This window comes from Dysidea avara, chromosome 8 (assembly GCF_963678975.1).
Source record: "Dysidea avara chromosome 8, odDysAvar1.4, whole genome shotgun sequence".
Taxonomy (NCBI): Eukaryota; Metazoa; Porifera; class Demospongiae; order Dictyoceratida; family Dysideidae; genus Dysidea; species Dysidea avara.
The window spans coordinates 22325345-22340293 of record NC_089279.1 but is presented as its reverse complement, the minus strand read 5'-3'; the positions used below and the strand labels follow the sequence as shown (position 1 = coordinate 22340293).

The window sequence follows — 14949 nt, the reverse complement described above, 5'->3', positions numbered from 1 at the left end:
TTGTATACTGCAAAGCCGGCCTATGGCTGGCTTTGGGGATTTTTTAACCCATGTGTTTTTTTTCTTTACCACAGGAAGAAGAAAAGAACTTAAAGAAGAATTTTGGTACTTCAATTATTTTTGATTTTATTAGTAATTATACAAATTATATACATATATTTATTACATGCTCATTATTCCCCACAGGATTTTTTTTGCAGCTGATCTCTCTACTGGGTGACTTGAAATGTAGCTGAACTATATACAGGATGGTTTCTTTGTAGCTGAACTCTCTGTAACAGGTGATTTGTTTGCAGCTACACTCTCTACATGGTGGTGTCTTTATAGCCGAACTCTCTACATGATGGTTTCTTTGTAGCTGAACTCTCTATAAGGTGACTTCATCTAGCTGAACTCTCTACAGGGTGACTTTTTTGTAGCTGAACTCTCTGTAGGGTGATTTGTTTGCAGCTGAACTCTCTACATGATGGCTTCTTTGTAGCTGAACTCTTTACAAGGTGACTTCGTCCAGTTGATCTCTCTACGGGGTGATTTGTTTCTAGCTGAACTCTCTACAGGTGAATTTGTTTGCAGCTAAACTCTCTACATGGTGGTTTCTTTGTAGCTGAACTCTCTACAAGGTAACTTCTTCTCTACAGGGTGATTTGTTGTAGTTGAATTCTCTACAAGGTGGTTTGTATGAGGCTGAACTCTCTACATGGCGGTTTCTTTGTAGCTGAACTCTCTACAGAGTGATTTGTTTGCAGCTGAACTCTCTACATGATGGTTTCTTTGTAACTGAACACTCTACAAGGTGACTTCTTCTAGCTGATCTTTCTACAGGGTGAATTGTTGTAGCTGAACTATCTACAAGGTAACTTCTTCTAGCTGATCTCTATACAGGGTGATTTGTTTGTAGTTGAATTCTGTACAGGTGGTTTCTTTGTAGCTGAACTCTGTATATGATGGTTTCTTTGTAGCTAAACTCTTTACAAGGTGACTTCTTCTAGCTGAACTCTCTACGGGGTAATTTCTTTGTAGCTGAACTCTCTATATGATGGTTTCTTTGTAAATGAACTCTCTACAAGGTGAATTCTTCTACCTGATCTCTCTACAGGGTGATTTGTTTGTAACTGAACTCTGTACAAGTGCGTTTTTGTGGGTGATCTCACTGCAGGTTGATTTGTTTGTAGCTGAACTCACTAAAGGGTGATTTTGCTTGTAGCTGAACTCCTTGCATTGTATCTAGTTTCTAGCTGATCTCTCTACAGGGTGATTTGTTTGTAGCTGATCTCTCTACAAGTTGATTTGTGTGTAGCTGATCTCTCTGCAGGTTGATTAATTTGCAGCCGATCTTTCTACAAGGTAATTTGTTTGTAGCTGAACTGTCTATAAAGTGATTTATTTGTAGCTGATCTCTCTGCAGGTTGATTTGTTTTAGCTGAACTATCTACAGGGTGATTTACTTGTAGCTGAACCCCTTACATTGTGACTAGTTTCTAGCTGATCTCTCTACAGGGTGATTTGTTTGTAGCTGATCTCTCTACAAGTTGATTTGTGTGTAGCTGATCTTTCTACTGGTTGATTTGTTTGTAGCCGATCTCTCTACAGGGTAATTTGTTTGTAGCTGAACTCTGTACAAGGTGCTTTTTTGTAGGTGATCTCACTGCAGGTTGATTTGTTTGTAGCTGAACTCACTAAAGGGTGATTTGTTTGTAGCTGAACTCCTTACATTGTGTCCAGTTTCTAGCTGATCTCTCTACAGAGTGATTTGTTTGTAGCTGAACTCTCTATAAGGTGATTTATTTGTAGCTGAACTCCTTACATTGTGTGTAGTTTCTAGCTGATCTCTCTACAGGGTGATTTTTGTTTGTAATTGATCTCTCTACAAGTTGATTTGTGTGTAGCTGATCTCTCTGCAGGTTGATTTGTTTGTAGCCAATCTCTCTATAGGGTAATTTGTTTGTAGCTGAACTCTCTATAAGGTGATTTGTTTGTAGTTGATCTCTCTGCAGGTTGATTTGTTTTAGCTGAACTCTCTACAGGCTGATTTGTTTGTAGCCGATCTCTCTACAGGGTAATTTGTTTGTAGCTGAACTCTCTACAAGTTGATTTGTGTGTAGCTGATCTCTCTGCAGGTTGATTTGTTTGTAGCCGATCTCTCTACAGGGAAATTTGTTTGTAGCTGATCTCTCTACAGGGTGATTTTTTGTAGCTGACCTCTCTTCAGGGTGATTTGTTTCTAGCTGATCTCTCTACAGGGTGATTTTTTTGTAGCTGACCTCTCTTCAGGGTGATTTGTTTCTAGCTGATTGCTCTACAGGTTGATTTGTTTGTAGATGAACTCTCTACAGGGTAATTTGCTTGTAGCTGAACTCCTTACTTTGTGTCTAGTTTGTAGCTGATCTCTCTACAGGGTGATTTGTTTGTAGCTGAACTCCTTACATTGTGTGTAGTTTCTAGCTGATCTCTCTACAGGGTGATTTGTTTGTAGCTGACCTCTCTACAAGTTGATTTGTGTGTATATAGCTGATCTCTCTGCAGGTTGATTTGTTTGTAGCCGATCTCTCTACAGGTAATCTGTTTGTAGCTGAACTCTCTATAAGGTGATTTGTTTGTAGCTGATCTCTCTGCAGGTTGATTTGTTTTAGCTGAACTCTCTACAGGGTGATTGCTTGTAGCTGAACTCCTTACATTGTGTCTAGTTTCTAGCTGATGTCTCTACAGGGTGATTTTTTGTAGCTGAACTCTCTTCAGGGTGATTTGTTTCTAGCTGATCTCTCTACAGGTAGATTTGTGTTGATTTGTTCATTGCTGATCGCTCTAAAGGTAATTGATTTGTTGCAGTTGAACACCCTGCAAAGTGTTTTGTTTGTAGCTGATCACTCTAAAGGGTAATTTGTTTGTAGCTGAACTCTCTCCACAGTGACTTGTGTGTAGCTGAATTCTGTGTAACTGAATTCTCTAGAGAGTGACTTAATTGTAGCTGAATTCTCTACACAGTGCATGACTTGTTTATAGCTGAACTTTCTTCAGTGTGACTTGTAATGTTCTGAATCTCTATAGTGGTATATTTGCTTAACTCTCCACATGGTGACTGTCTTCTTGCTGAACTGTCTATAAGATTAACTGTTTGCAACTGAACTCCCTACAGAATAACTTGTGATGTAATAAAATTCTATAATGGAGTAAATAAATTAGCCGAATGCTCTATTAGGGTGACTGTTCTATTAGAGTATCTCGATCTCGCATTTGCTACACGGAGTTGGCTTTCGAATCATAACTCAGTGGTTTGTAATCCGATTCTTCTGTACTACTGCAAGGACTTTCTATGAAGATTATTCCAGCTATACACCGATTTTCAGCTCATTGCTCTAAGCGGTTTGCCTAGTAGGCGTGAAAACTAATACTTTTTTATTCATAAAAATCGATCGCGTAATTGTGACACAGGTTGGGTTTTGTGTCATATCTCCGTGGTTTTTATCTCGATTCCTTTCAAACCACCAAAAGGCACTCCTACGATGGTTACTCCATCTACATAGCAATTTTCAACTCATTCCATGAAGCGGTTTACCCTGTAGGCGTGACAACAAATCGATCTCGTTTTACGCGAATAATCGGTCATAACTCCTGAACCATTCATCGGATTTGTACCAAATTTGATGCTAGGATTCGCCTTTGGACTCCCTTTCTGTGTGCCAAATTTCAAGGCGATCGGAGTACGCGTTTGCTTGTTATAGCAATTTTTGCAAGTGTGCGAAAAGACGAAGAAGAAGAAGGAAAAAAAAAAAAAACGAAGAAAAAAAAACGAAACTTTGGCAGCTCGTATCTCGGAAATGGCTGGAGCGATTTCCTTCAAATTTGGAATGTAGACTCCCTTGGCTGGCGGGCAACTGTGTAGCAAATTTGGTTCCAATCAGATACGTGATCACCGAGATACAAAGGTGTGAAAATGACGTTTTCGTTCTTCCTGTCAATATACTCACGGTGTGGCGCGCCGGCTTCTTGGGCCGCACGACACACTACCGTGTGTCTTGATATGATTTCATAGCTTCTGTAACTACTTGATGAGATATTAAATCTGCTTAGAATGACATTTTAGGGTGATTTTCACTCGTAGATAATTTAAATAATCTATTTACAGGGCCATATAACCAGACTTTTATCTGGGTAGGTTCTTTTAGAAGAAAAGTAGACCTTTTTTGAGGCCTTTTAATATGGATTACATCAACATGCGAAGCATGCTGAAACTAGGGGGGTCTGGGGGCATGCCCTCCAGGAAATTTTTTGAAAAAAGGCTGACAATTTTTAGGTAAGCTCATGCAAGACCAGCTATTCGAATGACATCTGGGAAATATCTCTACTGCTATAGTATACTGTAATTATACCATCTGTGATTATATACCATCTGTGTCTATAATATATACAGTGAATAAGAATGGGAAAGATCTGCATGTTGGATTGTGCATTGAAGCATGGATGCTATTTATGGGCTCTGCATGGGAGGGGCTTGCCCACCAAAATTTTTGTATTATAAAAGTTCTAGTTTTAAATTAGACTTAGTGACAACAAATATGGTTTTGTAAATAAAAAGTAGTTACATACAGATTTTAAAAGAAAACGTATAATTGTGACTGTTCTATTCAGTAGAGTGCATGATTGTTTTATTAGAGTTGTTGACTGCTCTATTAGAGTATCTCGACCTTGCATTGCATCACAAGCATTGAATGAGCCAGCTACTCGGAGCACTTAATTTAGCTTCTTATTAGTGGAATTTATTAAACTGGAGCTAATGGACTTTTGCTACTGAAAATTTGTACTTGTATACTAAAATTGTGGACCTTTTTACTGCCGAAATTGTGGACCTTTTTCCAGAGGGCGGTTCTTCCGGGGCGAACCCCCTGGCTACGGGCCTGATTTAGCTAGTATAGGTTCTAATTCCATTGTATGGGCCCCGCCCCTACCCTAAAGTTGGCAGAAATTTTCTAGAACCGGCCCTGCTCCAAACAGTCAGCAATAGCCGTTCTTACCTGCCAGAAGTATAAATACACATTTACAATCCACAATATACTCTTATCTATGTGATTTGTAATGTTTTCCTTATCTGAACATATCAGTTTGTAACTGTGTTTTCAGTAATCATCATACACAAATAAAAAATTACATCAGCATGTGCACAGAAAAAACCAACAATTAAACATACAATAACACAAACAGAAACATTTAGCTACATGCAATAAATCAAAAATTAATATGATCTAGCTAATATAGGAGAAAAATTCACTATAATATGGTGCTTCTCTTGCCTCCAAGGACACAGAGAGCTCCACCACTGGATAGATTTAATGAAAAAATCGTTGAGTAGATGAAAGATGACTTACAAAACTATCAGGTCTTCTGGTATCACATACATGTATGCGTTTGGTGTATAAAGCAGCTCCAAGAGCAGTTCAGTGTAAAGGATCTATAACAGCGAGTAGCTACTAGTTTAAAACCCTTGTGTGGCCTTCAATAATGGGTCACTTTCTTTACACACTACACTGTAGTACTGTACATGACACAGTAAAACAGAATAAAATCATTACTGGAGTTGTCTCAGTATAAGACAACAAATGTAGGAGCCCTTGTATCTGTGTTTAGCTCAATTAGACAATATACACTGTTAAAAATGTGTTCTTTCCAACACACTCCTAGGAGGATGGAGTTACTGTAGAACATGCACCCTTTGTCAAGTACACATCTTATGTTTAGATCTGCATGTTCTTTTAATAACCCTTTTAAAATAGTGGCTAGTAAAAACCTTTAAATCAGCAACAGAAGTATACTCTAAAAGGGTTTATGGTTAGGGAGGTAAAAACCTCTGCTAAGTGTCAACAACAGATGGTCATAATAGACACTGTGATCACATAAGGAACTTGTGCATTTATACTGAAGGTGATAATATACCTTGCATCTTACCTTTATAAAATATTAACAATGACTGCATAAAGCAAGCTACATATACAAAAAAACCATTACTCTTATGTGTATGATGACTACAAGCAGGTTGACTTATCGTTGAGAACAGAACACCAAATACACACAAGGTTATGCAGGCTGTCAAAGCAGTTACACAGTTCTGTTCAAAGCATAATGGTTAGTGTGGTATGTATGCATCTAGATGGTCATAATTAATCTCATTTGGCAGCAAAAGTGGCCAAAGTGAAAGAACTTACATAGAACAGGATCTAGTGGTTAGTAAAAGTACCACACAAACCAAGAGTTTTTTTTTATTTATTTATTTTTTTTATTAATGCTTTACAGCATAAGTGCTGAAGGTCTGTAGGACACCTGGTCCTACAGCCTGCTCAAAGACTTTAGCTACTTAGACTTTAACTACTTAAGGTGTGTTTGAAAAGTTGGAGAAAGGAGAAAAAATCCATGACTGGACCTAGGTAGCCTCGAACCTGCAGCCATCCGATTTACGCTCGAACGCTTACAGGAGTCTACCAGGTGGTCAGGATGTTTTCTCCTTGTTATTTTCATGTAATTATATCCATAGGAATTCTAGAGAGTAACTCATTATCTCTAAGTACCCCAAGTAGAACCAAATGGAAGTTTATTGAAGGGTTTATGGCCAAAACCAGTCAACCATTCTAGGCAGCAAAAGTTGACCAAACCTATAAGTAAACCTAAGTAATTTTAAACTAACAAAGGAAACACATTAAAAAATTCATGGTTAGGGAGGTGAAAACCCCTACCACACCGCTAGTGTAAAAATAATTTAAAATTAAAACAGGGGAATAGAGATAGCTGAAAAAAGTACCAAACCTAAGTAAACCATAGTAATAAATAAAGCCTTAAAACTAAAAAAGGAAACACATTAAAGAAGTCATGGTTAGGGAGGTGAAAACCACTACCACAATCGCTAGTGTAAAAATAATTTTATTTTCAAAAATTAAAACATGGGAACAGAGATAGCTGAAAAAAGTACCAAACCTAAGTAAACCTTAGTAATAAATAAAGCCTTTAAACTAGTGCTGAGACGAATAGCAGTTTTTACTATTCGAATAGTTGTGAACAAAATGACCGAATATTCGATTATTCTTTAATTTTATACTTCTATTGAATAAGCACTGAAACCTTTAGTTAGGGAGCAAGGTAGCTAAAGCCTAAGCACTATTTCTAACAGTGTCTTTTCTAAAATAGAATTTTTACAGCATAAATACATCACTTCATTCACAATCTTAAGTTTCAAGGCTGGCCTTTCCATCTGAATACAGTGTACAAAGTGCTAACGATTATTCGAATAGTGTGTTAACGAATCGAATAGTGTCCTACCGACTGAATACCAAATGGAAGTTTATTGAAGGGTTTATGGCCAAAACCAGTCAACCATTCTAGGCAGCAAAAGTTGACCAAACCTATAAGTAAACCTAAGTAATTTTAAACTAACAAAGGAAACACATTAAAAAATTCATGGTTAGGGAGGTGAAAACCCCTACCACACCGCTAGTGTAAAAATAATTTAAAATTAAAACAGGGGAATAGAGATAGCTGAAAAAAGTACCAAACCTAAGTAAACCATAGTAATAAATAAAGCCTTAAAACTAAAAAAGGAAACACATTAAAGAAGTCATGGTTAGGGAGGTGAAAACCACTACCACAATCGCTAGTGTAAAAATAATTTTATTTTCAAAAATTAAAACATGGGAACAGAGATAGCTGAAAAAAGTACCAAACCTAAGTAAACCTTAGTAATAAATAAAGCCTTTAAACTAGTGCTGAGACGAATAGCAGTTTTTACTATTCGAATAGTTGTGAACAAAATGACCGAATATTCGATTATTCTTTAATTTTATACTTCTATTGAATAAGCACTGAAACCTTTAGTTAGGGAGCAAGGTAGCTAAAGCCTAAGCACTATTTCTAACAGTGTCTTTTCTAAAATAGAATTTTTACAGCATAAATACATCACTTCATTCACAATCTTAAGTTTCAAGGCTGGCCTTTCCATCTGAATACAGTGTACAAAGTGCTAACGATTATTCGAATAGTGTGTTAACGAATCGAATAGTGTCCTACCGACTGAATAGTCAAATAACCGAATAATCGTTTCAGCACTACTTTAAACTAACAAAGGAAACACATTAAAGATGTCATGGTTAGGGAGGTGAAAACCACTACCTCAGTATGATACACTAGTGTAAAAATTGAAACATGGGAATGGAGATAGCTAGCTGAAAAAAGTAAAGAAACAAGGGTCAAACAAGCCAGAATGTTAAACACACAAGAGATCTCTATTTGGACTCAATGGATATGGTATAGCTAGAGACTAAGGAAAATGAGTAGTTTTATATAAATAGGGGCAGATAAGTACTGAAAATAATCAGTAAGCACTGAGAATGCTTCTGTATAAATGTTTGAGCCCAAATAGAGATCTCTGTGTGTTTAACATGCTGGTTTGTTTGACCCTTGTTTCTTTACTTTTTTCAGCGATCCCTACTATTCCCATGTTTTAATTTTTGAAAATTATTTTTACACTAGTTTGTTTACTTTTTGTAAATCCATTTATGGATAGCTAACATGATAATAAGAGGTGCTGGTGGTGCTTGATATTACACAGTACTAAACATGTATATCAAGTTAGTCATCATGTACAGTATAGCTGTTAAGTAGTCAGCTAATATTATTAGAGTTAGCAGGCAGTGTATAGCATGCTGTGGTCAGCAATAGTATGGCTTCTGATTTGTGCAGCTGTGATCACAATTAAGTCAAGTACACAACAACATTGTTGCTCTAGTATGAACTTAATACATATATTACCCTTGCAGAAACTAAGTCAGAAGATCAATGGCAAAGTGAACCTACAAGAAGCAAAATTGCTTGAGAATGTGTTATCATTGTAATGTGCATTTAAAAATAGGTAGAAAGACATAGGAAGAAAAATGTAGTTTCTATCCCCAAAAAGTACTCACATTTTGCTCTAGCCCTGTTGGTGGGAAAAAAAATAATAAAATGAACAAAATGGTTTAAAATGGCAAATTTTGACTTCATCTTTGTTAGTGGACCTGAGTGTGACCCCGACTAGACATTGGGTGACCTGCAGTTCGAATCCTGGGGTTGGAGGGATTTTTTTTCCTTACTTTGGCCTCTTTTCTGTTACACCTTTTCAGTCATTAAGTCAAGTCACCAAGTCAAGTCAATAAGTCTAAGTCCTTGTAGGTTAGGTAATCCTAAGGCTGCGGCACATGTTGCTGTCAGACCTTCAGTGCTGGTCACTGTTACTAATAAAAGTCTTCCAAATTAACTTCTAAGGTTTCTTTTGAGGTTGGAAAAGGTTTATAAGGTGGTGTTTAGTTGAGTGCTCTATTAGGATTTTGGATAAAACATAGGCGATCTCTATTATGAACCACTACTGTGGTTCATGATGTATGGTATTAATAAATCACACTTAGCAGCAAAAGTGGACTAAATTAGTAAGTGTAAAAATAACTTACTAAGGGCTGAAGTTTAATGTACATATATGTACAGGAGCTGGCATAAACAGCTCTAAATGAGAAACATATTCAGTAGCTTCAGGGAGTGCATGCTCTACAATGTGGTTCATACTTTAACCAAAATTTCACCACTTGTATTAATCTTATCATCTATAGCATACAACTGAGTAAGTAAAAAGCTAGGTGTGACAGTTAAATTTACAAAATACTGACAGTTAAATTTACAAAGCATGATCATGTAGCCAAGTTTCAACCACAAGTAGCTGCAGAAATGTATGTATGTATGTAAGTACCATGCATTGAGGAATTTATCAGTTTATTTATTGTAATAAATAAGTGTTGGTTGTGATTGCCAACAGGGCAGGTAACATGATAAATATTATTATGTGTTGCAGATACATGATATGTATGGGAATCCAGCCTATCAAATATACCTAATGGTGAAGCTAGGCTAAATTTGATGAAATAAGTTGTCCTATTGCACCTGACATGCTACAAGTCTTGACTGGTTCCATGATCATTGATCAGACGGCAATATAACTACATTACATTTAATATGGTAGCAGACTGTCCAAGGTTGCAAACACAAAAAGAGTGGGATTCATCATTGTCCCTTATTTAGAACCTACAGAAGGTCACCATGAGCTTGACATAAGGTGTTTATATTGCTTACAGTATGCATAGCTATATAAATGCAATACACATAGTAGCACACATATAGCTGTCTGCAACTTTTAGTACTTTGATTACCATAGTTATTATGTGCACACACACACACACCAACACTACACACACAACTACACATACACACTACTACACACACACACACACACACACACACACACACACTACACATGCACACACACACACTATACATGCACCCACACACGCACACATTACACACACGCACACATTACACACACGCACACACACACACGTATAGTTCTGTATTATGTGCAATTGCTAATAAAGTGTTTGTTTATTAATGCAGGCAGCAACAATTAATGTCTTAATCCAAAGTCTGGTGTAACTGATGATCGCTCTCATAGCAGTTGCAAATGGCCACTACATTGATCGGCAATAATCATTTGAAGAGCACTGTCATCATCATGAGGGAAGCTTTTTCATTGGAGAGGAGCTATTCAAACATAATATACTGTATTTAACATGCTTGCACTTAGTTTACTAGTAAAATTACTTTAAACCAACAGATATTTTATTCATGAGCAAAAGTACTATGTTTGTACACACTAAAACATTATTGAGTATGGTATCACAAGTCAACGAGCATCACAGGAGGCATTTTCACAATGCAGCAGGGATATTTATAGCTACAATTTCAGTGTTAGTGTTACTATACTATGCTACAGTGCTGTATTGCTGCTTACACTTTCACACTAGGCAAGCCAAATTTGATATTTTTAAACAGCAATTAGATAACTGATTTTATACAATTAAACTATAGGGGTGTCACTAGCTCAGTTTAGTGCAATGCATGCATGGCCATGTTGGAAGTTTACTTGTTCCCTGTACTGTTGTGTGAAGTACTGTATCTTAGCCTCACAAAAGCTACTTCACTGACCAGCCATGGCCATGCAACTTTCCAAAATAAAGAGACAGACAATGACAAACACACTACTGGTATACACACCTGCTTTAATGATCATCCCACATGGAAACCAAATAACATGTTGACTGGATCAAGGAAACGTTAACATAAAATTACTAGAAACTATCCAGATGGCATCAAATTACTACCCAAATTTTACTAGCTAAGGGTACTTATTAAACATTATTACCAACTTACTTAATCTTCATTTAAGTGTTATGTGTATTTCTATTTTATTATAAAGTACTAACAAACATGTTCATAACAAAATATACAATGCTTTTATAGCAAGTGATGATATCACTATCTGTAGGATATCCAGAAAGATTTCGTTCAGGATATCCAGATAGTGATATCATCATAGTGATATCACACCTGTAGCTAAGGCTACAGGTGTGTGTGTGTGTGTGTGAGCATGCGTGTACGTGTGTGTATACAATATGAATCATGAGCAATTTCTACCCATGCTAATCAACAGAACTGATCGAAAACCAGTCACGAACTAAACAATACAAGTGACCAACTATTGCTAAACGTTGTCCTTCAGAACCCAGTACTTAACAACATCACAAATCACACTATGGCAATCCCATGCTTAAATTTTCGAATTGAAAAATCATATTACCAATCAGTTACGTACATGATTGTGAATGTGTCACACCTCTCAGTGTACGCATGCACACACACGTGTGTGGGATGTGCTTACTCACACACTGAACAGCAGCCTGGATTTATGAGACTTCTATTTACTACTCACCAAATCACCATCTGACAGTTGTGCTATACCATAACTTCCAGGACGGTGGTTCTCGGTTTTGCTTCCTCCCTTCATACCACTAGACCTAGTCTGCGATCTAGGGGCTTGCCTGGAGCTGCTAGGTGTGGTACTGCCCTTCTTCCTTAAAGGAGTGACAGTTGCTTCATCACTTTTGTGTCTCTTAGGCGTTCTACTTGCACTGGTGGCAGTTTTCCGCTTCTGAGAATTACTAACACTATCCTGTATCGAGTTGGCCTATGTAGAGTTGAAGTGGGTTAATTAATTCGAGCGATAAACGATGCTGCTCTTTCTCACCTGTAAGCGAACTGACCGCCTTCTCGGAGTGGCTGATTCTGAAAACACCACTGCGTCCATTTAATGAGGAATTAATCAGTAGGTCACAACATAGGTATGTACAATCTATGGTCACACTCAGTCAACCTCAGTTCAAAGTCAAGACATTGGCGCCACTAGTCTCGTGCCCATCGGGGCTCGCGCTAATGCAATGCCCATCGGGGCTCACGCTAATGCAATGCCCATCGGGGCTCACGCTAATGCAATGCCCAGCGGGGCTCGCGCTAATGCGCAATTAGCGCTAGCCCGTATGGGCACGAGACTATAGCGCCAGTTTGAGCAATACCATAAAATACAGAGCTCCGTTTCAGATAACTATTCTTCGAAGAAAGGAAGGTACAGACACGCCACGACAGACGCTACGTGTAAAAATCTACCTGGTCCAAGAAAGAAACAGAAACGCTAGACGCGATTCACCGACACTTTTCAAAAACGGTGAGGTCTTAATATCAGGAGCTTAGCTATATAGCTAGCTAGCTAAGCGCTGAACCTGATAATATAAACCTGATAGGCATGTAGCTAGATTTCTTTGAATCACATCGGACAAAATACGTACATATTAGATCATGCAATTATCCGAGTTGTTGTTGCCATCATTTAGAACTAACGCTACAAGAAATGAATGCCGGACAAGATGCTGAGTTTGATGATCGTTTACAGCGAATTGAAGAAACTGCTCGGTGGAATAGACGTGTATTAATTGGAATTTCCGTATGTGGATTATCCATTGGAGTTGCGGGTATTCTAGTGTGGAAATATTATCATGATCGTGATCTACTTAACCAAGCAGTTGAGAGGAAATTTGATGAGCTTAAAGAACCATTTGTGAGTGCTCAAGATGGTCAACTGCAGCTTAAACAAGCAGTTGACAGTACTCAATTGAAAATTGAGGATATTCAAGCTAGCAGAAGTATTAGGTTATTAAGATGGTGTGGAAGTTGGGTTGGGCTAGGCTAAAGATTAAACTTGACTCGTCTAATTGTTTATGTGCTTTGTCCTGTATCCCCCTTTTCTTTTTATAGCTTCCTTGCATGTCATGCCTATACTGTGCTTTTTGTACAGTAGTATTGTCGCATGTGTCTTAGATGTATTGTAACTGTGCATGTGTTTTTGAACATCTTGATGAATCAGATAGTTTTCTCTCTCTTACTGCATGTACACTGTAGATTTTGAGCTTTAGGCAAATTACACATTGTAAGAATCACTAATACATCATACATACACACACCATAGATACAGTATACTTTCCAACTAGATTGGAAACGGAGATTCGTGCACAAACATATCTATATGTTTCGCATGACGTCAACATGTTGTAAGCGAGAATTTTTCTTTTCGGATGGTTTGCTGTGCATGTGGTATAGTAGTCTAAATAGTAGGTACATTTCAGGTGAGATACAGGTTTTGTTGGGGGCACTGCATGTAGCCAGCTAGCTAGTCTGCTATTAATGATTTTGTGTTATCAGGATCTGGTACTTACCAGATTTAGCTACCTTTAGTGCAATTGTAGCTATACACTAACTCACTTTTATTGTTGTACAACCATGTTGGCATGTAACTACACCTGTAACATTGCACTATAAAGCTAATAATTGAATTGAATAATTGAATTTAAACTTCAAAACCAGGCGCAATTGTAAGGGGGTTTCACCGGTTTCTTTTGAGATCGAAAAATAATTTAACGCCTAGTCTCGCGCCGCCCACCCCTAAGCGGGCGGCGCGAGACTATTTAACGCCAAAGGAGCAAAATAATAACATTTTTAAACACTTGGATATTATAAAAATAGCTATTAGTGATAAAATCTCCAAAATACTTCATTTGCACCTTAGATATTAAATATATACGGTACCATATAGCCTAAATATTTCGAGGGGAAAATAGCGAGGTTGAGCAATGTAGCTAAAAATAAAATTTTCGCAGATTTGCCAAAATGTAGCAGCTATTAGACTATCTTATCAAAAACAGCCAAGCTGTAAAAAAAGGTGTGGCCCCCATAAAGGCCATGGTGAAAAAAGATGTGAAATCCAAGGTGGCGGCCAAGAAATGGCTGTGATGGTAGGTTAATGGTTACATTTTAATAACAACAATTCAGGTGAATTTGGTGCCAAGACCAAGCGGCACAAAATTCACCTGAATTGCCGTTATTAAAATGTAACCATTAACCTACCATCACAGCCATTTCTTGGCCGCCACCTTGGATTTCACATCTTTTTTCACCATGGCCTTTATGGGGGCCACACCTTTTTTTACAGCTTGGCTGTTTTTGATAAGATATCACTTCTTTTTGTATTTGTATACTGCAAAGCCGGCCTATGGCTGGCTTTGGGGATTTTTTAACCCATGTGTTTTTTTTCTTTACCACAGGAAGAAGAAAAGAACTTAAAGAAGAATTTTGGTACTTCAATTATTTTTGATTTTATTAGTAATTATACAAATTATATACATATATTTATTACATGCCCATTATTCCCCACAGGATTTTTTTTGCAGCTGATCTCTCTACTGGGTGACTTGAAATGTAGCTGAACTATATACAGGATGGTTTCTTTGTAGCTGAACTCTCTGTAACAGGTGATTTGTTTGCAGCTACACTCTCTACATGGTGGTGTCTTTATAGCCGAACTCTCTACATGATGGTTTCTTTGTAGCTGAACTCTCTATAAGGTGACTTCATCTAGCTGAACTCTCTACAGGGTGACTTTTTTGTAGCTGAACTCTCTACAGGGTGATTTGTTTGCAGCTGAACTCTCTACATGATGGCTTCTTTGTA

At 37.6% G+C, this 14949-nt stretch overlaps 1 protein-coding gene and 1 long non-coding RNA gene across 2 annotated transcripts; one reads left to right on the top strand and one right to left on the bottom strand.

The window, feature by feature from the left end:
* Window positions 1-10173: 10173 nt before the first annotated feature.
* Window positions 10174-12322, bottom strand: LOC136263227 (serine/arginine repetitive matrix protein 2-like). Its single transcript, XM_066057728.1, has 3 exons — window positions 12140-12322; window positions 11825-12079; window positions 10174-10596 (listed from the first exon to the last, which is right to left on the bottom strand). The coding sequence occupies exons 1-3, from the start codon at window positions 12197-12199 to the stop codon at window positions 10543-10545; spliced, it is 369 nt and encodes a 122-aa protein (XP_065913800.1). The 5' UTR covers window positions 12200-12322; the 3' UTR covers window positions 10174-10542.
* Window positions 12323-12377: 55 nt separating this feature from the next.
* LOC136263228 (uncharacterized) lies at window positions 12378-13327 on the top strand. Its single transcript, XR_010704504.1, has 2 exons — window positions 12378-12613; window positions 12780-13327. It is a non-coding gene; the product is annotated as an uncharacterized lncRNA (long non-coding RNA).
* Window positions 13328-14949: the final 1622 nt, after the last annotated feature.

Excerpts from the sequence above, each read along its gene's own strand:
- LOC136263227 (XM_066057728.1), bottom strand. The coding sequence starts at position 12,199 with ATGGACGCAGTGGTGTTTTCAGAATCAGCCACTCCGAGAAGGCGGTCA. Across the intron at positions 12,080-12,139 it reads GGCGGTCAGTTCGCTTACAG|GCCAACTCGATACAGGATAG; the intron begins GTGAGAAAGAGC and ends AACTCTACATAG. Across the intron at positions 10,597-11,824 it reads AACTGTCAGATGGTGATTTG|CTCCTCTCCAATGAAAAAGC; the intron begins GTGAGTAGTAAA and ends ATGTTTGAATAG.